General features: G+C 32.9%; 4 protein-coding genes across 6 annotated transcripts in view; 3 read left to right on the forward strand and 1 right to left on the reverse strand.

Moving 5' to 3' along the window:
• Nucleotides 1–7,417, forward strand: part of LOC108555309 (neurotrimin) — a 9,559-nt gene extending 2,142 nt beyond the window's left edge. Inside the window, exons 3-10 of the mRNA XM_017910887.1 lie at nucleotides 1,249–1,467; nucleotides 4,384–4,505; nucleotides 4,622–4,763; nucleotides 5,499–5,596; nucleotides 6,280–6,582; nucleotides 6,685–6,877; nucleotides 6,961–7,014; nucleotides 7,105–7,417. Coding sequence (XP_017766376.1) covers nucleotides 1,249–1,467; nucleotides 4,384–4,505; nucleotides 4,622–4,763; nucleotides 5,499–5,596; nucleotides 6,280–6,582; nucleotides 6,685–6,877; nucleotides 6,961–7,014; nucleotides 7,105–7,253 — 1,280 coding nt within the window. The 3' untranslated portion in view covers nucleotides 7,254–7,417. The remainder of the gene's footprint in view (nucleotides 1–1,248; nucleotides 1,468–4,383; nucleotides 4,506–4,621; nucleotides 4,764–5,498; nucleotides 5,597–6,279; nucleotides 6,583–6,684; nucleotides 6,878–6,960; nucleotides 7,015–7,104) is intronic.
• Nucleotides 7,418–8,140: 723 nt separating this feature from the next.
• Nucleotides 8,141–9,933, forward strand: AsnRS-m (asparagine--tRNA ligase, mitochondrial). The gene is made up of 4 exons (XM_017910900.1): nucleotides 8,141–8,278; nucleotides 8,448–9,019; nucleotides 9,095–9,520; nucleotides 9,577–9,933. Exons 1-4 carry the CDS (start codon nucleotides 8,141–8,143, stop codon nucleotides 9,860–9,862), a joined length of 1,422 nt encoding a protein of 473 aa, XP_017766389.1. The 3' UTR covers nucleotides 9,863–9,933.
• Nucleotides 9,934–11,034: 1,101 nt separating this feature from the next.
• Nucleotides 11,035–20,703, reverse strand: Pcf11 (Pcf11 cleavage and polyadenylation factor subunit). 3 transcript variants are annotated; one of them, XM_017910978.1, is made up of 17 exons: nucleotides 20,613–20,703; nucleotides 19,418–19,644; nucleotides 18,841–18,966; nucleotides 18,313–18,498; nucleotides 17,988–18,227; nucleotides 17,803–17,907; nucleotides 16,496–17,708; nucleotides 15,978–16,092; nucleotides 14,532–15,911; nucleotides 14,210–14,452; nucleotides 13,779–14,128; nucleotides 13,390–13,654; nucleotides 13,084–13,310; nucleotides 12,763–13,004; nucleotides 12,623–12,637; nucleotides 11,603–12,110; nucleotides 11,035–11,484 (listed from the first exon to the last, which is right to left on the reverse strand). In XM_017910978.1, the coding sequence occupies exons 2-17, from the start codon at nucleotides 19,580–19,582 to the stop codon at nucleotides 11,144–11,146; spliced, it is 5,721 nt and encodes a 1,906-aa protein (XP_017766467.1). In that variant the 5' UTR covers nucleotides 19,583–19,644; nucleotides 20,613–20,703; the 3' UTR covers nucleotides 11,035–11,143. The 3 variants fall into 3 exon arrangements, with proteins under 3 accessions (XP_017766467.1, XP_017766468.1, XP_017766469.1); XM_017910979.1 differs by lacking the exon at nucleotides 20,613–20,703 and adding an exon at nucleotides 20,471–20,606; XM_017910980.1 differs by lacking the exon at nucleotides 12,623–12,637.
• A 663-nt stretch (nucleotides 20,704–21,366) lies between these two features.
• LOC108555317 (RAS oncogene family member Rab9Fa) lies at nucleotides 21,367–22,790 on the forward strand. The gene is made up of 5 exons (XM_017910895.1): nucleotides 21,367–21,756; nucleotides 21,987–22,070; nucleotides 22,179–22,362; nucleotides 22,426–22,577; nucleotides 22,656–22,790. The coding sequence occupies exons 1-5, from the start codon at nucleotides 21,670–21,672 to the stop codon at nucleotides 22,764–22,766; spliced, it is 618 nt and encodes a 205-aa protein (XP_017766384.1). The 5' UTR covers nucleotides 21,367–21,669; the 3' UTR covers nucleotides 22,767–22,790.
• Nucleotides 22,791–24,084: the final 1,294 nt, after the last annotated feature.

Genomic DNA, 24,084 nt, shown 5'->3' on the forward strand with positions numbered 1-24,084 from the left:
CGGTGGAACTATTGCAAACAAATATCACCTGTTGCGTCCCGTAACAATGTAACTTTAAATTCGTTAAATCGCGATCGTTTTCTCTTCCCGTTGCTGAGAAAAAGCAACTGCGGTTTATTTCATTCACGGCTCGTAAATTCCACTTTTCTTCCCAAAGAAAGCGAGTGGAATCGATATATTTAAATTCGCTTTTAACTCCAAATTTACCGTGACCAATCGAGTCCATGAATCTTGCAAGAAAAAGACGTCTAAAAATCGGCCATGTCGTCGAAAAATCAGCTAAAGTTACGAAATTTAACGATGAAAGTGACAACGTCCACTGCAAAGTTTTTAGCGGGAAAAAATTGTTCAAAGTAACTTCGTGTTTATTCCATTTATGGCTCGTAAATTCCACTTTTCTTTGCAAAGAAAGCGAGTAGAATCGATACATTTAAATTCGTTTTTAACGCCAAATTTACCGTGACCAATCGAGTTTACGAATTTTACGAGAAAAAGACGTCGAAAAATCGGCTATGCACGCGTATCGTAAGAAAAATCCCGAAATCTAAATACGAAAATGAGAACGTCCACTGGAAATTTTTTAGCGGAAAAAAAATGTTGGGAAGCTCGTTCAGGTAAGGATAGATGCAGCGTAAAATACGGAGGATCACATTGGACGTTAACCCGATCGCGTAAAGAGAGTAGGGTGTCGCAATTTCGGACAACGATCGATGTTAATTTCCCTAAGCAGCAACGCGTCCACCCGCGACACTCGTGTACAGGTATAGAACGCAAACAATTTACCGTACAATCGATCGAGCTGTCATCGGTGGTTTCGCCTAACGGGATTGCCTGTCGGCCATTCGCTTTACCTTGTCGCAATTTCGACAGGAGGCCACGCACGAGACGATCGACGATCGTAAGATCGTCACGGATTAACGACTTTATTTCGAATTATACACGCCTCGTTCCTTCGGATTCTATCCTAACCGAGGGACAGCCGAACTATGCCCTCGATACTCCATCGAGCTAGGATTAATAGCGAATTGGGTCAGAGAAAAGGCCGCTCGGTTACTTATCGGTTCGGAGTTGGCGCGACATGCGCCTCTGTGTACCGTCCCTATTTCTAGACGATTGAATATCCTAGCAAATCGAGTTGCGAAGTTTATTACGCCGGCAGATGGTAATAAATTTAGCCGCAAAGTTAGCATAAAGTTTTTCCTATTGAATTCCGGCTGGTTCGAAACGTTTGCACGTCTGTGTGCCTAGATAACGTGCAGACGAGGGTGAGATGGTGGAGAGACGGTATCCTTTTGGCTGACAGCGGCGAACCACGACACGAACCACCTGAAAGAGTTAGAATGTACTCAAACAGAAGCTTGGAGGTTTCCCACGTGAAGCGGAACGATACCGGGGAATATGTATGCCAGGCGTCTCGACCAGCTCCCTGGGGACATGCCACCCAAGTACACGAGATCGAAGTAATGTGTGAGTAGTAGATCGGTATTGAAACGAAATGGTACGCTTTTTACGCGGCCGAGATTTCTGCTTCAAAGATACGGATCCATCGTGGAGACACGGATACGTCGATTCGCTTTTCCGAGTTGTTTAAAGCGTTTTTTTGAAGAAAAAGTTCGCCCCCCTTGTCTGAGGACTTTGATAACTTTCCTTCCGTTTTCTGCGGTTAATTGGTTCCTCGGAGTTAATTGGAGAAAGGGTGTCAATTAATTGGGATCGATAACGTTGTTCGATAAATTTGATCTGGAACATCCACTGTGCGATTCTTGTATAGCTTGCTTTTTTGAAAACGAATCTGTAATTCTCTGTAATTTTTGAAAGTTGAGTTTTTCTTAAAAGGCACGATTTTTGGCTAAAACGAAGGGTTACGTAAAAAGTAAGAAGGTTAGAAGGTTTACTCTGGCCTTGTAAATTAGCTGCGAGTGCACCGAGTTTATGTATGTCCGTAATTATAATTATTCACTATTCTGAATTATTATAATTAGTCATTGAAATAAAAATAATAAGCTGAATGTATTTTCTACGGAGTATTGCATTTTTACAAAAAGTTCTTTATTTATCAAGAATTTGCTACACACTGTCGTATTCTGTAAGCTTTTCTGAAGAAAAAACGATTGAATAGAATTGTCGAAACAATTTTCAATTATAGAAATTAATTAAATAATAGTTCTTCAAGGCTGCGCCTATACGATTCAATTATAAAAGTTCATAAATTGATCCCAGAAATTGAGTAATCTATTAATTTTCCACTACCGAATTATTTTGTTGGGATGTATCCGGAGCATATAACCAGAGTTAGTAATCTATTCAAATGAAAGCAGCGCCATCTACGATTTTGGACTCGGTGCTCCAGAAAGTGATAGGAATACAGAATGCGCAAAGAGGTCGTATAAACCGTGTCACGCGATAGACAAGGATAACAAGCGGTTAGAAGAGGACAGAGATGACAACAAAATGGCAGCAAAATGGCAGCAGAAAATCACAAATTACTCAATTTCTGGGATTAATTTATGAACTTTTATAATTGCATCATATAGGCGCATCCTTGGCGAACTTTCTAATATATTTTTCGATATTAATTTCTTCTTTATTAATTAATCATTAATAATTGTTTCACGGAATGTTGGAATTTTTGTCGAAAATTCGAATGCTTTATCATTAATTACTACTTTCTGTGGAATTAATTTATAAATTACATGTATGTATAATAAAAACAAAATCTTTGGGAATATTCCCATATTACTTTTGTTCATATTTTACTCCTAGTTTTGTTCGTAATTAATTATTTTTACGGACAATCGTGGCGGTTGTTATTATCGAATCACTTACGCCATCAAACAATTATTAATAACAAATCGATTAGCCACAAATTGTTTACAAAAGTTACATAGGAATGTTGCCCAAAGTTTCAGCTTTACGATGAAATTATAAAAGATCATAAATTAATTTTAAAAACTTGGAAATTTATGATTTTTCGCAGTGGCGTCGTCTCTGTCCTTTTCTAACCGCTTGCTGTCCTTGTCTATCACGTGACCAGTTAACACACGACCTCCTTGCACATTCTATGTTCCTATTACTTTTTCGCGCGCCGAGCCCAAAATCATAGATGGCGCTGATCGAAGAGTAAGGTAGCGCGAATCGTTGGTTTATTTGAATCGATTTTATTTCAATAATAAATACGGCAATGTAATATTAACAAATTACACAATTTCTATGATTAATTTATTAACTTTTATAATTGTGTCATAAAGTCGCAGCCTTGAAGAACTTTCTGATATAATTTTAGAAACAAATTTAATTAATTATTACTATTATTTGTATTACTATTATTTAATTAATTTCTAGAATTGAAAATTGTTTCGACAATTCTATTCAATCGTTTTTTCTTCAGAAAAGCTTACAGAATACGACAGTGTGTAGCAAATTCTTGATAGATAAAGAACGTTTCGTAAAAATGCAATACTGCGCGGGAAATACACTCGGTTTATTATTTTTATTTCGATGACTAATTATAATAATTCACGATAGTGAATAATTATAATTATGGACATTGATAAACTCAGGATACTCGTACCTAATTTTAAAAATCAGAATTAACGCCCTAACGTTCTTACTTTTAACATAATATTTAATTTTATTGAAAAATCGTGCCTTTTCAGAAAAACCCACATTTTTGGAAAGCTGTTAATGATAGGGCAATTTCGATTACGGATTCGTTCTCGAGAAAGTAAACTCTACAAGAATTACCCAATGGATATCACAGATTAAAATTCGCTTTGGACGGTGTAATTTGGAATCGTGCGTCGGAGAGGGTTGAAGAACGCGGCGTAGGGAAGTAGTGTTTCGTATGGAAGTTAAACACAGGTATCGATTCTATCGCGTATCGTCGTCGGCGTAAAATTATGGATGACCCGAGAGTATGTTCGAGCTCTACGTCGTTCGGCAAACAAATTCAGGAAACTTTCCTCGGCCACGGAATCCTCCACGGAGTTTTTCCAGCAGTAAGGATTTCGGTTCCATTCCACGGAACCCCGCACATCCTCGTGCATGTAAAAATAGGAAAAAGAATCCCTGCTGCTGGACCGGCCGTCGGTGGAATCTAATTTTGCAATTTCTTTTTCCTTTTTTTTCTTTTCGTGTCCCTCGGGATCGGAAACGCCAATTTCTCTTCGTTCAACGATACATGCATGTATCTACGTGTTCGTATGCCCGGGATCCCACGATTCATTCGGGTCTAATTAAGTTACGCGTTGCAAATCGGTAATTTCACCGATAACGTTAATTCGCGTTAAAAACGAGAAAAGCAAGGTATACCGAAGGATGGTGGTAAAACGTGAAATAAAAAGCAGATGTGCAAAGTTGGTCAGGAGGCATCGTTATTTGCAGATCCACCCAGCGTCCATCCAATACCGGAAACCGGCAGATTGGAAGTGAATCTGGAAGAGGAAGTGGACATGGCATGTGTGGCGAAGGGTGTACCAGTTCCTATCATAACTTGGAGAAACAAGGTAAACGATTTGTCTATTTCCCAGTCAACGGGAAAAAGTAAGAAAAACGTTTGAGCGGACGTGGTTCCGCGTGAATATTGGACGTCGAGAAGAATGAAATATTTACCAATTGACAGGACGGGGAGATACCATTTTTGTATGATAGATCGCGTCTACGATTCCACGCTGAAAGTCCCAACGACGCTGGCAGATACACTTGCGTCGCGAATAACGACGTCGGTGAGCCCGCAATGGCCACCATAGATTTATACGTGAGATGTGAGTACCGTTTTGTTAAAAATTCCAATTCCTCTGCGGAAATTCGATTACGATTGCTCGTGTGTAACGCGAATTCGTGACGTCCGCCCACGTTCGAATTAATCGACTTTATGTACGCCTATATGCACGGAAGTAGCGGCATGTACCATCCTGCATACGTTGTTAAACGGTCATAATTAAATTAGGAAATTGCATTCCTCTCTTTAGTATTCCAATCGAACATCCGCACGATCTAATTGTAGCCACGCTATGCTTCGATGCGTTGAATCGTTCGTAGACAACGATCGATGTACGACACCGTCGTAATCTCCATTGAAAATCACGGAAATCACGTTTCCTCGACATTTTTGGCTATACCAGGATAGCCCAGGAAACGTGCTTGTTTCTCTTTGATGAACGTTTAACCTGTAATTAAGTGATTCATCGCGTTAAACGATTTGATAACTGGCACCGTTGGATAATTAAAATCGTCGCTGATGTGAGCACCGATGACGGTGAACCGTTTCGAAAAGGTCAACGATCGCTTCGTGTACCGAGAATTTGTGGAGTAGTAGATAATTAGGTTGAATTAAATTCCTACGAAGCATTTAATCCCGCGTAACACCCTTTCTTTCCTTGCACGATAGTCGATATCGTTTCCAAGTATCGTTTCTGACCGGATAATGGAAATTTTCTGTCTGTTTCACGCATCGATGTCGCGACGAACGATTGATCGACGATACGGAAACGATGCAGACAAGCCCAGGATCGAGATGACGAAAACTTGGATGCACGCACCCCCTGGGATACGAGTGCAACTGCATTGCGGGGTGACTGCCTGGCCGGAGGCAACGGTGAGCAGTTTTGCAAGACTACGGACGATGTAATTACGACGCTAGTAATTAACAGTTCGAACAACAATGGATGTAGCTCGGAGTCAAGCCCGTTTTCAACGTGGGTCCAGGAATATCTTCGTTGTCGGACCGTTTAATTACTTCCCGGTTCCGCTTTCGGATTCGTTTTGTCTAGACGTCGTCTTTTATAAAGGAATTCGTACGTCTGGTTTGCTTCATATCTCGATGTGATTGCTTAACGCGTCTCCCTGGCACGTTTAAAAGGACAACGTGCGGAGCAACGATCGGAAATAATTTACACGGGACGTTCCAACGTTACGACAAATACGTAAGCTCTTCGTTCACTCAGCCTCCGAAGCAATTTCTTCGAATCTATCCCTCAGAGGCAGTAACACGTGACGAATCGATTGGCGGGAAACGTGACTCGCGATACTTTTCCTCGGAAAAAATAGCTGCTAGGGTTAAACTCGTTGCTGACACGGCATTTCTTCCACAGACTTCTCTCGAACGGGAAAGTTCCGAGTGTCGTAGTGCATTCTGACGAACGGTTTCCTCGGTTACCTCATCGTACTCTCGATGAATCCACTTCGAACCGTACACATAAGCTTTAACACCGATGTACCGATGCATACGACGATACTTTACCTCTTTTTCGTTATTGCATTTGTAAATCTGATCCACAGGTGGAGTGGTACTTTAACAACAAGAGCGTGAGATATTCGTCGAGGATTGTAAAGCACAACGCGGGCAGCGATCACAGTCTAGTGATAAGGAACGTCAGGACGACGGATTATGGTTTCTATCTCTGCAGAGCTTCTAATTCATTAGGAATCACCGAAGCTGCGGTCGAATTATCGGGTATCGCGAACCCGGCCGTTTTCAAGAAGGCTTCGCACAGTCTCTCCAAGACCTCGTATAACTTCGTCTGGGAGGTTCACAGTTACAACCCGATCGTCCAATACGAGTTTAGATTTCGTAAATACCTGGTGAGATTTTAATGCCAGTATCTGGCTGATTGTAATCGACCCAAAGTGTGTATATTATTCCACTATTGCTTCACTGTGGCGCATCAATTTTTCAATCTGTAGAATGGCGTACCCGGTCAATGGCGTAAATTGTACATACCCAGCGGCAGCGAGGGAAATAGTTTCATACACGTATACTCGTTCACATTGACGGGATTAGAAGAAGCAACGCATTACGAGGCGCTCGTTTTGTCGAAAAATCGTTATGGCTGGAGCAAGCCGTCGGAAATAATACGATTCGCCACGGAAGGTGCTCGTAAGTAATAAAGATAAATGACCTCTTCTTTGCCTTGAAAACCATCTCATTCCGTTTACGTGACCTAGATACTTTTTTTTCAGCGGACAAAGATAACTATATCACGAACGCGATACAAGAAGACAAAGTCGTCCCAGGTAGCTTGATATTTCATTTTTCGTTATATTGGTTAAGAAGGTTATAATTATACGATGAAATTGTATATGTGAAAAACATATTTTTCATAGCTGTGCAACTTGCATCGATGTCGCAGCATTCTCCTTTAGAAACCGACAAGTGCGGATGCTCTCTCGTCGGTGCAGAGGTGACGACAATTATCACGATGATGTTTATATTATATGTCTTGAATTTGAATTTTTGTAAAATATCTGTATAAAAGCCTAACGACGCGTCAAATCGAATTAATATTGTGAATTAATTACACTGCGTAGATAAAGAGAAAAGAATTGTTAAAGGAGAGGTAATTTGTGTCCTATATTAGGATAAAATTTCATGACGTTGAGGTCGTTCAGCATTAAAACTGTAAATAAATTTTAAACCATACGCTAAATGATTATGTTATTGTATTTAAACTTTTTTATGCCCCTACATCCTATCGTTTAAAATAAATTCTAACTGCAAAGAAAATACTTATGTATATATGAATGCAAAAGAAGAAAATGATCAAAAGGTAAATATATATTTATTGTTGAAAAATCCAAATTTAATAAAAGTTTTACGTTTCTCTGGTAGAGAGTATGAAAAACCTTGTCATAAGATTCAAAATATGTATTTGTTAGTAAAATAGATAAAAAAAAATTAACAAGTAAAAAATCTTGTGACGAACATAATAAAGTCGATACTATTGAAATAATTATTGTATTTAGGCAATTTATTATTTCAGAAACAATTATTTATTTTTACAATTAGGTATATCAAAATCGGAAAAATTAAAATAATAATTTTTGTTCAAAATTATTAATTCTATGCAGAATCGGTAACATTGAAAATGATACTAAATGGTAAGGGAACTCTAGAGACCTTTAGGCATTGAACATAAAAATACACATTGGATAATAGATTTATTCCTTTCCGTCAATTGTGATGAAAGTGCGAATAAAATTCCTAGACTAGACCTAGAAATCGTTTAATATTACAATATTTCTGTGCTGTAATGAATTAGATTTGATATATATATTTACTTTACTTTATTTCTTGTCTGGGAAAATAGCTTTCTAATTTTGTTGTAATCAATTGTTCAAACTTCATAAAAACAAATGAAAAATGTCACTTATTAAACTTTTTAAGTTTAACAGGAATTTATTTACTAATCTTAGATTGCGAAAGTGTCATGTTCATAGTATGTTGCAAATATGTAATGAGATTTCCGAAACAAACGTGGGAAAACATGTAAAAGTACAGGTTAGCTATAATTTATAGTGTTTTAATACTTCGATATTTGATACTGTGTATTTACACAAATCCTTTTTATGTTGAATGCTACAAACATTTTACTCACATTACCTCAATTATCAATGTATCTTATTATTCGTTACAATTATTAATTATTGATACAATTTACTAAAGCTAGGGTTGGATTCATGCAATCAGAAAAATGAAAAATAATATTTTTGTTGATATCATGGATGGATCGACTTCTAAACCATTACAAGTTGTGATATCAAAATGTAACAAACCAGAGCAATTAAGTTATGGAAGTAGCATTGCTACAGAAGGAAAATTAGCCATAAATTCAAATGGTCAAATTGAATTACATACAGACAATATTGTTGTAATTGGTACATGTAATGTTATGGATGGATATCCTTTTGCTCCAAGAAAATATTATGATGATGATTATGTTAGACAATTTTTACATTTAAGACCAAGAATTAAAAAATTTTCATCTTTGTTAAGACTACGTGACATAGCATCTGCATCTATTGAAAATTATTTAAGAAGTAGAGGTTTCATTAAAATACATACACCAGTTTTAACTTCAAATGACTGTGAAGGTGCAAATGAATTATTTTTAGTACAACCGTATTCTAAAGATTTATTAAAAGAGATGAAAAAGGAAGGCATTACAGAAGAAAAATCATATTTTAATACTAGAACCTTTCTAACAGTTTCTGGTCAGTTACATTTAGAAGCTGTAGCAAGGTAAATAAGCTATAAAATTATATGCATAATAATTAGCTGAAAATAAATCATAGAACTAAATATAAAATATTTTAGAGCATTTACAAAAGTATATACTTTTGGAACATCATTCAGAGCTGAAAATTCTAAATCTAGATTACATTTATCTGAATTTTATATGTTAGAAGCTGAATTAGCATTCATTGATAATATTAATGATATAATAACTGAAGTTGAATTATTAATAAAACATGTAGTTAAAGATATACTTGAAAAAGGTGCGTCAGATATATATGCAATAGGTGGCTGTGAAGTGCAATGGTTAAATGAAAAATTTGGATGTATGACATATGATGATGCGATTAATATTTTACAAAATAATGCAAGTTATTTAAAACCTATTACATTTGGAAAAAACCTATCTAAAGAGCATGAATTGTTTTTAGTAAAATATAACAATAATATTCCAGTATTTATTATAAATTGGCCAAAAGAATGTAAAGCCTTTTATACGAAAGAAAAGTAAGTATTATAGTTTTGAATTTAATTAGTTTTTTCAAATATTAGTCATTGTGAAGATATGTAACATTGCTTTTTTTGAAGGTTGCTGCAGTAGATCTGTTAGTATCTAATGTAGGAGAATTAGTAGGAGGCAGTATACGCGAAGATAATTATGAAAAATTGAAATCAAAGTTGCCTTTAACATCTGACCTCTCTTGGTACTTAGAACTTCGAAAACATGGTAATGTACCAACAGGGGGATATGGAATGGGGTTTGAAAGATTTTTACAATGTGTTTTTAATATACCAAATATTAAGGATACCCTCCCTTTTCCAAGATGGCCACACAATTGCAATTTATAAATAACAATTTTAAACTATTGTAAGCAATTAAATATTACAAAATAAAATTTTTCTTAGGAAAAAATAGAACATTTTCCAGGCATAATTAATAAATATATATTATATATGAATAGTTAATATCGTGACATGAAGAAAAGCAAAATTTCATTAAATTTATTTTATTATGCCTCTAACTTTTAATACTACAAAACTATTATATTAAGGACAAGGAGAAAATCAACATTAAAACCTCTTTTTTTTTTTTTTTCTAAAAATAAGATTTATTGAATATAGAGACAAATCTCAACTAAAGAATAACTTCTTATTAATACCTTTTTATTTGTTCAAATATTTTTATAGTTAAAAATTTAAACTTCTAAAGTTCTTCAGCAATAGCGATTATCATAAGGGATATTTTAGAAAGGTAAATTTAGTAGGATCATAAATAAGCAACCAAAGGAAATCAGACCCCGAATAATTAACAAGATTTTTTTTTATACAACAAAATAATCCTTCTCTAGTAGTAACTGTGTTTCTTTTTTACCCAATATCGTCGGGATTAGCTTTATGTTGGTATTATGTACATTATAATCAACAATTTTATATCACACAATTTGTACACCTAACTAAATTGGGTAATCTTTTCTTATTTCTGCGGGATCTCGTTTTCGTGCTTTGTAAAATCAAATAGGGGATGATGCTTCTAGAAAACAATGTTTCGAATACCTTTCAAATGTTTTTACAAAGTACAAACGGTATGAAATTCTCAGTTAGTCTTGTGCATATCAGTATTACATTTCTGGCATTTTTCCTGCCGTGAAACGCGATTGCACTCAATATTATTGGGAATGCTACTATATCATATCTCGCCTCTAGTTTAACTGTTTCGATTACATTAAATATGTACAGTTCTTGTTCTCTTTTCACCTTAATTAAAATTTAAAAACTAAATACGCGCATACACTTTTACAGTCACACATAACGCATACCTTTTAACTTATAAGACGTGATATTTGAAAGATGAATGTGATTAATTCTTTTTTACCACATTAGAAGATCAAAGAAATATGCAGATAAAAATTATGCATACGAAATGCAAAAAATAGAAAAGTAAAATACAGAAAAATGAATGGTATAATAGAAAAGAAAGCAAAAAAATTCAATAATTATATTACACTACGTCGTATAAGCTGTACAAATATGATATACAATGCATCAATACTTAATTTTAAGTAGCGCTAAACAAATTCATTCATATCACACTCCCACACATACATATTTCAAATACATTACATACACTATTTACATAATTGAGCAGAGTCCCGATAACTCTTGCCCTCTTTCTACAGGAGGTAAATTAGAAAGTTTTCTACCTTGTAAAGCGGGTTTGATAGAAGCAGGCACCAAAGGTTCTATTATTTCTTCAGCAGGTGTTTCAACTATAGGTTTTTCCTTTTCTTTTGCCTCTTCTGGCTCTTTATTAATACACAATGGTTTCGTAATATTAATTTTAATTCGAGATGGCGCTGCTGGAATCGCTGCAGGTGTAGAATCCAATTCTACATTTCCATCTATAGAACTCTTCACAGCAGCATATGTTGTATCAGCCGTCGCAGGTTCAGTTATTATACTTTCTTCAGGGTCTACTTGTAAAATTGTTTTGCAAATTGTTCAAAAATTAGTATACATATTAATTAATTTATACTAACGTTAAAACAAAGTATTAACATTGCTGTTAAGAATGCAATATGCGATACGTACCTGGTTCCGGTTCAATAGGTTCTTCTTTAACTTCTACATTAGTAAAATCAAAATGCTCCTCTTCTAATTGTTCCTCAGGTTCATCAATTGGTTCTTCTTTAATCTTAATGTTTTCAAAAGATTTATCCATATTTTCTGTTTCTGGAACTTCTGTTTCAATTGGATCCTCTTTTTCTATACTTTCCATATCAATATCCTCTTTGTTACTCTGTTCTAATTCTTGTTCTTCGATCTTTTCATTCTGTTCAAGGTCTGCATGATTTTCAATTATAGCTTCTTCTTCTTCTTCTTCTTCTTTATTCTCTATTTCAGCAGATTCTCCTAATACAATATCTTCTATTATTTCATCTGGTGGTTCTACTGTTTCGAATTCAGTATTTAGTGCTTCCACACTTAATTCATCAGTCTTATTTTCCTCTGGAAACGTTTCATCAGAAACCTCCTTCTTTTCATCTTCCATTTCCTCAATTGTTTCTTCAAGCGCTAACGCAGACTTTTCCAAAGCTCTCTAATGGCGTAAAAAAATCACAGTATTAGATTAGCATTTTCGATAAATTAATATATAATACACTAATATATAATGTAATAAAAATAGAAAATACTGATAACTATAAACGTGCACCAGAATTTTATGCAAATGAAAGTTTCTAATTACCTTACTTTCTAACATATATGTGATAGAAATAATTTTAAATTAATTATATAAGTTATTATTGTAAAGGTAATATGTGTATTCAATAAAAATCACATCTTACCGAATACATGTATAATCATTATAACTTGTATTCCTACTTATCAACAATGTGCTATAGGTCAGTTTGTGACAAATAGAAACAAAACATACATTTCTATATATATTTTTTATAAAAATAATCTAAAAGATTAAAAACTAAATCAAATAAAGTATATATTGCAGAATTTACGTTACATCTTTCAGTATCTAATTACTTCCACTATATCTATAAGTGCGGATTTTCTGCAAGTGCAATATATAAATATGAATTATTAAGAAGCACATACCACAAGACTTTTTTCCTATTTTTTGTAAGAATGCAATAAATAAGAAATTCATTAATGAACTTATATCGATATTTAATAGATTGAAAATATGATAAAATGGTAACATAGAATATAAGGAAATATAAAAAGATGTAGCCAACCTTGTAATCATCGAGACACAATGGGTGATAATTCTTTCCTTCAAAATTAATTGCTGGTCTTAAATGCCATTCTTCCTTTTCTTCATTGTAAAATTGTTCAAATGCATCATGGCACACTTGACATCTGGAATCCTCATCAGTTCCAGTAGGAACACTAGGTTGTGATGCTTCTTGAGGAGAGTCCTCTGCGGTGATACCTTCCGTATCGGCTGTTTGTTTTTCAGTTTCAAACCAACTTTGTGCTAAACAAGACAAATCAAAGATTAAATTTAATTTTTAGAAAATACGAATTATAGATGAAAAAAATTTAGAACTTTTTACCTCTATCTTCTAAATCTTCAATTTCTTCAAATTGTATCCAATCACTAACATCATAATACCAAGGTCGTGAATGTGCTTTTCTCGCAGAGTCTCTTTCTCGTCTATTTTGTCTAAAATGCCAATCCAAATGATGACTATATCGAGTTGCCAATTCCGGTGCAAATCTAGCACCACAAGAACTACATTGCATGCCACTGTACAATGCTGCTGCGATAGCTGACTGTTTACTACGAAAAAACCATTTTCAATTCAAAATCAATATAAAGTTATTAATTAAACATAATATTTTGTCAAAAGTATACTTACACTTTAAGTGTTTCTGGTTTATCAAATGACACTGGAATAATTTCTGGTTCTTTCTTTTCTTCTTCTTCTTGCTTCTTTTGTTCAGAAAGATTCGGGACAATACCAGTCTCAACTAATCTCTGGAACAATTCATTCATATTCAGTGGCAATGATAATGCTGGGGCAGTTGTAGGTGGATTTTCTGCTGGTTCAGCTTGATATGATAATCCGGATGATGGTGCCATTGCAGATGGTAAAACAGAAGATAACATGTCTAATTGCAAATCTGAAACAAAGCAAATTTTCGCTACAAGTCTAATGCAATATTACACAAAAGAATATACAATGTTTCCGTTGAAATATCACGTTACATATAGTACATAGTACATTCTTATAAATATAATATTTACCCGGTTTTGGAGTAGATCTAAGATCCGAGCCATCTTGTGATGTTGATTCATGTTCAACGGCAGAAAGTTGCGTTGGTGTAGAAGCTGTATCCACTTTGGGTTTTTGTGTTAGCAAAGGTGGAGTAGGTGGTGCTTCAATAGGTTCTTCGCCTTTCATACCTGCGATCTTAACATATCCTGGTCTAACGCTTCTAGGCAATACCGAAAATCTTATAAAATGTTTCTTATCTCTAACAATAATAGGTTTAGGCAATCCACCGAATTCAACTTTAAATGGTCGCCCATTTAAAAGCACAGTTTGTAACGAGTCTATAAATTCAAGTGTATGAGGTTTTCCTTCGATTTCAAATCTGTAAATATCATTATTGTATATTTGAACATTGTTTTACATATTTTTAATTTAAAGCTATTAAAAAAATATAATGACTTACATTTGGGGCTTTGCATCTAAAAATACAGGAACCATATTTCGTGCGTTAATAATAAGATTAATTTTGGCAACTACTAAGTCTGTTCTCTTTACAGTACCAATCTTAACATGGGGCGGTGGTCCTTCCAATTTAACACTAACCTTTTTCCCACCAAGATCTACTGTTACAGGCATACCGCCGAAGTAACACTCATACCATCTATCGTCAACATACAATTCTCTCGTAGGTGCACCTAATTTAATTCTGAAAATATGATTAAAGCAATAATATTTTACACTATAGATACACCTATTATTCAACTGCATAATATTATGATACACACCTGTGAACTTCTCCTTCATAAATAAATTCTTTGTATTGATCATTAAATGCGCATGTTATAGTATCCTTATCATCGATCAAAATTCGTCGTATACCATCTTGGAATCCGATTTCTCTTGGATCATCCCAATTCATAAAAACTACTCCAGTTTGACCATAGTATCTAATTTCACGTGGTATACTATCTATATTTATAGACTTCATTGTATCTCTCGCAATTTCATCCAATAATTTTGGATCTGGTGGTGGCAATTCACGACTATGGGGATTAGGATTTTTTATCATTGTTGTGGTATAATTTTGATCGCCGTCTTCAAGGTCATATTTCGACGAGGAACTTGGCGATACGTTTCTTGAAGCGCTCAAAGATGATATATTTGGATTTGTTATAAGATTTGTCATTGGTCCATTATTCATTATCATTCCCGGTCCATTCATTCCGGGTAACGATATAGGTGGATTAGGCATGCCCATCGGCCCAATTGGGCCATTAGGTAATAAGTTTGACATAAGCGGTCCATTAGGTCCCATAGGTCCCATTATTCCAGGTCCTAAACGAGGATTTGGACCAATGGTATGATTAAAACCACCGTGATATTGATAATCGGGTCGCATTGGTCCGAAGTGCCTTGGATTTTGCCATGGACCAACAGGTCTGAACTCCGAATTAAAATGTCCTTGTGGACCACCATAAGGAGGTCCTGGTGGATGAGCCCATGGGCCTGGTTGTTGCCATGGTTGATTTTGCCACCTAGGGCCATTTGGATTTCTTGTAATAGGATGATCTTTATTCCTTATCATTTCCTTATCACCAGAAGGACTAAATGTAGACGCACGGTCTCCTGAACCTGTCATATCCAAACTTACACCTTTTTCCCATACAATGGAACCTACTTCTTTTTCTTTTCGTTGTGCAGCTCTTAATTTTCTATCTTCACTCATATGTAAAACTTCTTGAATAAGAGTATTGTATTGCGTTTTAGTAATAGAACCTTGATTCAATTGTTCAGCAGCTTGTTTCATTATTATTTCAATATTTCTGTCTTCATTCTTTTCGGGTTTATCATTTTCTCGACCTCTCCGACCGGATCTGTTATCTTGATCTTCATTTGATAATGTTCTCCTTCTTTCCTTAGGATCATCCGGAAGTTTATTGTAAAGTCTGAGTCTACCTAATCTATCTCTGTTACGATCTCTGCCATCTCGTTTATCATCAGTATTATTAGGTTGTTTTTCTCTATCATTCTTTGATGGTGTCTTTAATTTTGCCCAACCATCCTTGCCATCTTCACCAGATATCACAGGTGGAGGCGGTGTAGGTGGTCGTCCAGCTTTAGGATGAGTTAATGTTCGTAAATCAACGTCTTCATTTCCAAATAATCTATAAAATCAAAACATTTTAGTTACCTGTGGGTAATAAAATATAAATAAAATGTAAAATACATACGCATCGAATTTTTCAGCCTTTGTTTTCTTTACTAAGGTAGATTCCAGATGTTCTGAAGTTTGCCTTTTGTTGGTATTAACTGGTGGTGGCAATACACGCAAATCTAAGTCCTCTTCTGAAAAAGATTTTGAAGCGAAGTGAAATAACTCACATATTATAAAAATATTATATGCGTATTTAATTTTACCAACATATAGGATCATTGCATCCTCTTTTGCATGCTAGTTTTATATCTTGAAAAACGAAAAATGTTTGTTCGAATCAAAAATAAAGAATGTTATTTATGAATAAAACGTATTTTAATGTATCAGCCTTAAAAATTTAGAGTAACATTATAGCTGAAATTATTCTGATATGCAAATTTTTAGGATTAAGGATACCATTATAACTGTATATTATACAAATTAACACACTATTAAATAATGAAAAGTGTTTAATATGCTTTTATATCTATTCATGTAATATTATGTAAATGTATAACATGTATTTATGTTCGAAAATGTAAGGTATTAACTCACTCTTTTCTGGTACTGAAGCAGCTGCACCTGGAAGAGGGAGTGATGCTCTCAAGTCTTCATCTTTGCTGGATGATTCCAAAGTTGGTTCCACAGTAGTTTGAACGTTTCCAGCATTTACTGGAGATCGTTCGGGACTAAGACTGCCATCCTTGTTACGCCTTACGTAATTTCTTTGTCTAGCATTCGGTCTAATTTCTTTAAATGTAGGTGGGTGAGGAGGAGAGACTATCAGTGAACCAGATTGCTCCTCCTCAGTAACACCACCAGAATTATTTAGACTTGAATTGGACTTTGCATCATTACGCCGGGGAATTCTATATGGAGGGCTTGGACTGCGTTTTCTCGATTTCGTATTCTTTTTTCGGTTTTTAGACGTTTGAAAGGATTGAGGAGAGGTACGCGAGGATGGTGAACTGTCTCCACTGTCTTTTTCACGAGATTTGGACCTAACAGGACTAGTGTCTCTGTCGACTTTCGGAATTTTACTCGGAGATGTTTGAGGTTGCTTAGATCGCGATTTATTACCTATTTTCCTATGCGAGGATTTCGAGGAAGCAGAAGATTTGTCAATCGTCGAAGACGAAGAACTACGAGAATTCGAGCTCTTTGAATCTTTCGACTTAGAATCATTACTCCCACTTCCTCTGTTACTCGCGGATAAAGAACTATTACTACCCATAGATAGACTTTGAGAACCTTTGGAACTATTACTGTTTAGGTTACCACTACTATTACTAGACAATCGAGGGTCTTTCTTTTGACTTGTTCGATGCGACACAGCATCTTTATTTGCGTTACCACTGAAATTTTTATTGTTATTATTATTGTTGAGGTTCGTATTAGCATTATTGTTATTACTAGCGTTTAACGTCGCAGTATCGGAGCCGGCAAGATTTGTCGGAGACTTGTTGATAGTGCTAGTCACAGCCTGTTTCGAAAGTAACTGCTGTTTTAATTGATCTGAAAGTACAGTGTTTGTATTTGCCGCTAGTTGCGTTTGGCCTTCACCCCGCGAATCCTTTTGAGTTGGTGTACTTATTCGCTGACGAGGATCCACGCTTGAAACTGCTACATCTTGAGTCGAAGTAGTTTTTAATCTTGGATCACGTGATACAGGCTTAGCTGATGCTACTGCTATACTACTAGCTGGTGCAATTCGTGGACCATTGTTCGTTCCTGCATTTTTCAGAAGTGAAGCAGTTGCTGCTGGAAACTTAAAACAGAAGAAAAATATTAAAAAATAACGAAATAATTTCACTTGTCTTTATTCTAATATGAAGACAAAAATGTATAATATAAATAACTACCTGTTTTGTTACTTGTTTTGGTGCTTGACTTGGCACAGTAGTTGCAACAGGTTTCCCTTGTGTGATAGTTTCTGTGCTTGGTGTAATATGGGTTGTGGCTGCAACCTATTCAAATAAGAATAAATAAAATTTGGCTACAATTCAAATATGTATAATTAACAAATTGTAATTATCTTATGACTTACCAATTCAGCTTTTAAATTTCCAGCTTGTTTATCAAGTTGTCGCTGTTGTTGTTCTAAATTAGCTTTAGCTTGAAGTAATTCTAACTCAATTTTTTTCTTTTGCAATTCTATTAGTTCTCGTTGTTTCTTTAATAATTGTTCTCGCATTGCTGCTTCTGTTGGTGTCACAGGATCACCTGGTGGAAGCTTAACAGGTGCTACAATTGGTTGTGAAACAATAGATGTTGTTGATTGTTGGGGCTAGAAATAATTAAAATATTATATATTTATATATCTTACGTATAAAAATATATAATTATACTCTGCATAAATTTATTATACCAACCATTGAAAAAAAACGAGGATTAACATGAATAGAACCTGAAGAAACACTAGTAGGAGAGGCAGTAATTGGCCAGGCAGGATCAATACTTTGTACTCGTACATCCAAAGAAAATAATTTCTTTGCTGGAAATACATCATTCCATGTTTGCCTCAATTTCCACATGCTGGCTCTTGTATTTTCATCCACCTATTGATTTATAATAATATTATTGAATTTTATACCTATATTTCCTCTTTTTTTTAAGCTTTTTATAGAAGTCAGCTTTACACTATAGAGATAATGCAAAAGCACAAGTACAAGTACAATGAACTAATATTGACTAAAGAATTATCTTATAGTTCTATGGAATGTAAAGCAGTCTTATAGCTGGAATATTCTTGTTTCTTGGAAATATAATTAATATAAGAAATGTAATATAACAAACAAATTCTTTTGTAATAAAACAAAAATAAACATATTTTAGAGAGTAGGGCTGAATAATATATATAAAGCTACATACATTTTTCATGTAATAATTAGGAAACATACCTTTTCAAACACTCCACAAAATGTGTTTACAATATTTTGTGTGAAGAGATTTAAATATGCACCATTAACATTCTTCACAATTGAATCAATCAAATAAAGGACAGGTAATTTGATGTCACTTCTCACCTATTAAAACATAATATAATGTATCTATATTTCAATTCATAATACTAACAAATTTAAGCCATTATTTCATACCATAATGTATAAAAAAAAGTGAAAATACATAATGTATAAATACAATACAAAATGAAGAAAAGGTGTTTATATAAATAATTACATTGCACTGTGCAATTTATTCTAATCCATTCAATTGTGTTTATTTTATTTACTTTTTTTATATCTTAAATAAGCAAAGACATGAAATACAGATCCCCTATTTTTAGTAATTAAGGTATATAATTCATAAATATTTGAAAAAGAAAAACATAACATGTAGATTTCCAAGACTCCTATCTCATATAAATAATAAAAAATTAATATTAAATAAGAGTGTAACAATGTAAGCACAATAATATATTTTATAAAGTACAAAACAATTTATACTATTTTAAAGTAATTACAATAGATAAATAACCTTTTGTAGATGATTTTCAACAGCTTGAACAATTGCTGGTGCATGTTCTATGTTGTCTTCTGCCAGCATAGTAAGCATATTAATCAATGGTTTACTGTTGATCGTCAAATCAGATAATGATGAGATGTACTCATCTGCTATTTCCTTAGACTTTGTTGATGTCATGATGTTGTGTTGCCAGTTGATAAATGCAACAAATCTTCGTCAAATTGACAGTGGTAATTACACTGTGACACACAAAAAACAGGCATTAAAAACACTAACATACCTTTTAATATAGGAAGGCAATAAAATATACACATATCTCTCATTGATCTTTTATTAAAGTTTATTAAAGTAATATTAAGTGACAAGAATGTATTAATATTTTATGATGCAATTCCAATAACTATTTTAAAGCATTCTTAACGTGAAAATACATTTTATACAAAAGTTTCTTAAACTTAAAAGTTTTATAAAAAGAACTCAATATAAAAGATATAAATTATAAGAATTAATATTTATACATTAATTATTTAAAAATTTACATACATATTATCTACAACTTTGGAAAGCAATGACAAATTGTTAATACTGCAAAATAATAAAGAGTTATTGAGATATTGTTTGTTACATATTTGTAAGATTATATTTGTCAAAAAATTCTAATATATAAAATGCTATAAAATACTAATAAAAATTATTTATTATATGAATAAAAAGATAGTCTAAAACCTTTATTCAAGATTATTTCTTGATTTCCAATGGTTAGGCTATTCTATTTTTATTAAACTAGAATATGTAGAGCAGAAAAATGGAACATATGTATAATTTCTTAAAACCTTGCTTCTGCTAAACAAATTAATATGACTTCAAATATCAACTTGATCAGCAATTAATACATTATTATTTTTATTTATATAATATTATTTGAAATATTTTTAACAAAGGTTGATAGACGTCATACACATATCGATTTTTTTTCTTTCAAATAACAATTATGTGCTTTCCAAAAGCTTTTGTTACACTATTATTGCAATGTCCATGCACGTTCTAGAAGTTCAGCACAAATACCTAAGTGTACACGAATAACTAACACGCATCTGGATTTCCTTAACGCCTGACGAGCAAACTTGAACGACATTCAGTATTATAACTTCACGTTCTATAGTGAGTTTTTCCAAGAACACTATAAGCGACACTAGATAACATTTACCTTTTTAACGCATTTCGAAAAAACAGAAATATCCCGAAATATAACTATTTTGACTTTTCGCGATAATCACGCGGATACTACTGCTACGCCAAACGGGATATCCACGTAAAATGGCTACCATTCCTTTGTACCTTCTAACGGGATTACAAATATATAACACTTACAGCGATTGGACAAATTTCTGACTCTGTCGGTTGAAATTCAGCAAAGAACCAATCATATATTCCGTTTTAAAATGCAACTAGGTTGCTTAGTATTCTAAAATTTCACAATTTTCCGCACGTGTCGCTAGTGAGCAAAATGGAAGCATATAGATGCATTTTCATTGTTACGATTTTTATAAGAGAAATTTATATTGAACGACTAAATGATGTAAAATTGAAATGCTTACTAAAATTTAATTTAATAGGTTATTACAAATGTGTAATTAATTTCTATAATTTCATTTGTAACTATCTAATAAAATAAAAATCATAAATTCTTTCTTAAATTCGTAAATATTATCCACACAATTATAATTCATAATATAGCAAATATCTATAGAACATAAAGAATAATTTAAAAATTATTCTGACTATTTAAAGATCATTTGTATGATTTGAATGTTTGATATCAAATAATATATAATTATCTAAGAATAATATCAAATTCACGTAATTTTTAAATTTGTATACATATATGCAACTTAAAACTTATCATTTCTAAATCATGATAACGTCATAACTCAATGGCGGGGTCGAAAGAAAACGTCATTTTGACAGAATGGCAGAAAGTCTAGAAAGTCAGTCACGAATTTTGTTAAATATGTGTTTCTATTTATTTTATAAAAATGGAACCTTGTGTATTCAGTAAAGCGTAAAAAACGAGAGAACTGGGGATAATGTCATAAATAGCTCTCTTTAACATAATTGAAAAAAGTGAATTTCATTAGAGGAAGTATATTATAAAACTTCGAGTCGCCGTCAAAGTGAGCGGTTGCTAAAATTGTACGTGTCGTGTTTGCAAATGCATCGTTAGTTTTACACAAGGTTTTTGACCGTAATACAGTACGGATGTGATGGAGGATTACAAATTTCTCTTTAAAGTTGTACTCGTAGGAAATGCGGGTGTCGGCAAGACTTGCCTCGTGCGCAGATTTACCCAGGTATGTATGCATATATATGCATATCATTAGTTAATTCACATTATTTATTAATAAAAATATACAAAATAATATTTTATAATAAATAAATTTTATTAGCTTACATACTTTTCATACAAGCTGTTCTGTCTACTTTTGTAATTTGATTCCTTATATGGACTGTTCATTTAGAATATAATATTTTGAATATGCATTTTTAATTATTAATATATGTATATATATTTGTCATGTAGGGATTATTTCCCCCAGGTCAGGGTGCAACAATAGGTGTTGATTTCATGATTAAGACTGTGGAAGTAGAAAATGAGAAAGTTAAGGTACACATATGATGTAATGCATTATGATTCATCCAATGTATACAGATATACTTTTTTGGAATAATTTTATGCTGTGCTTAAAAGTAATTAATATTTCTTTCTTTTTAGCTTCAAATCTGGGATACTGCAGGTCAAGAAAGGTTTCGTTCAATAACACAAAGTTATTATAGGTCAGCTCATGCTTTGATTTTAGTTTATGATATTTCTTGTCAACCTACATTTGATTGTTTACCAGATTGGTTAAGGGAAATTGAAGAATATGCAAGTAATAAAGTTCTTAGGATATTAGTAGGTAAGTGATATATGTTATTATAATTGTGTATTATGTGTTAAATATATTTAATTATTTTTTTAGGTAATAAAATTGATCGAGAAGACAGAGAAATACCAACACATGTGGGAGAAGATTTTGCACAAAGACATGGAATGTACTTTTTAGAAACTTCTGCAAAAGAAGCAGAAAATGTAGAGCGATTGTTTATGGAAATAGCAGCTGAACTCATGGAGGTAATAAGTAACGCATATTTTTCAAGAAAATGTTGATCCAGCTGATTCAGCTGTTATTAAATTAACATATTATTCTAGCAAGCACGCAGTAAGGAACTACCTAGATATGAAACAAATGCAACCTCAATAAATGGGAAAACAACATCAATTGGTGATACAAGTAACTGTGGTTGTAGTCGACTTTCTTAAGTAGCTTTTATAACTATTATTAAGTCATCCAACAAATGCATAATTTCAGTTGCTAAATATGTATGTAGAACATTATCATACAGTTTTTATAGCGAATGAAGATTGAACGCAATATTAGTCAATCTTCCACAACTAAACAAAAAAGATTCTAATATTAGAACAACTCTGATATTATATGTTAGTATATAGTGTTATACTATGCAGATTATATTAATAATTTTGTTGCAAAAAGTATTTAATACTTGAAATTAAAATGAACTTTAAATATGTTGATAAGTTTTTGTTCTCAAATGTGTTTTTATAGATATTGATTAAACTTTTTTTGTTATAATTTTACAATTGCACTATTTGAATAATAAATAAGTTGGTTGCCTGTATTTTGGCATTTGATGATATGTCCATAAATGGAAGTTTACTATGTTCTATAGAATTTTTTGTTATGTCGGAAAGTACAAATAAGTATTTCATATTTGGTGACTGAATATGAAGTCATTATGAATATAAGATTTTTACTACAAATTATAAGCCTAATATTGTCCAGGATTTTTTCAAATTCACAGTATACATATAAATGTTTACTATACTCTTTTAAAACTCAACTAAGATTTGATATTAAGAAGCAAACAATTCTGTATATTCATTATAATTACTGAAAATTATTATAAATAATTCTTTATTCTGTCATTGCTTAGTATGTTAGGTGCGCAAAATTTTCCGATTATCTTAGCAGCATTTACACAGCCAAAGTTTTGTTGTATTTTCTAAGATTTTATATATAATTCTTAAACAGCGAATAATTAATAGTTGTTCCGTCTGTTTATTGTTTAACGTTGTATTTTATAGATTTCTATTATTATTTATGTTTATAACTAAAATATTTGTTGCTCGTAATATTATATTAATAACACCATTTTTTTAGCACATCACTCTAGTCTTTATACCTTTTTATATTTTAAATACAAAAAATTAATTATAAGTTACACTATCTCATGTCTTTTATAATTATATATTGGATCACTTTCATTTTTTTTTACATACGTTTGACGAAAAAATTAAATAAACATTATGTATTTATTATTTTATATTTCACACACTTTAAAGATAAAACAGTTGTAAAATAGGATTACATATAAATATTCCTTTCAAGTATGTTTAAAATTATTTATCTGCGTTTATATTGGTATCTTGAAATAGTTTATACTAATATTAAATTACAATTATGTGTAGGAAAATAATAAAACAGTTTATGTAAATTTGCGTTAACAAAAGACCTAAATGTATTTAACTTATTTTAAATATATAACAAAATTGTATGTTA

The sequence above is a fragment of the Eufriesea mexicana genome, unplaced genomic scaffold (genome assembly GCF_001483705.2).
Source record: "Eufriesea mexicana isolate 0111107269 unplaced genomic scaffold, ASM148370v2 scaffold107, whole genome shotgun sequence".
In the NCBI taxonomy this organism is placed as follows: domain Eukaryota; kingdom Metazoa; phylum Arthropoda; class Insecta; order Hymenoptera; family Apidae; genus Eufriesea; species Eufriesea mexicana.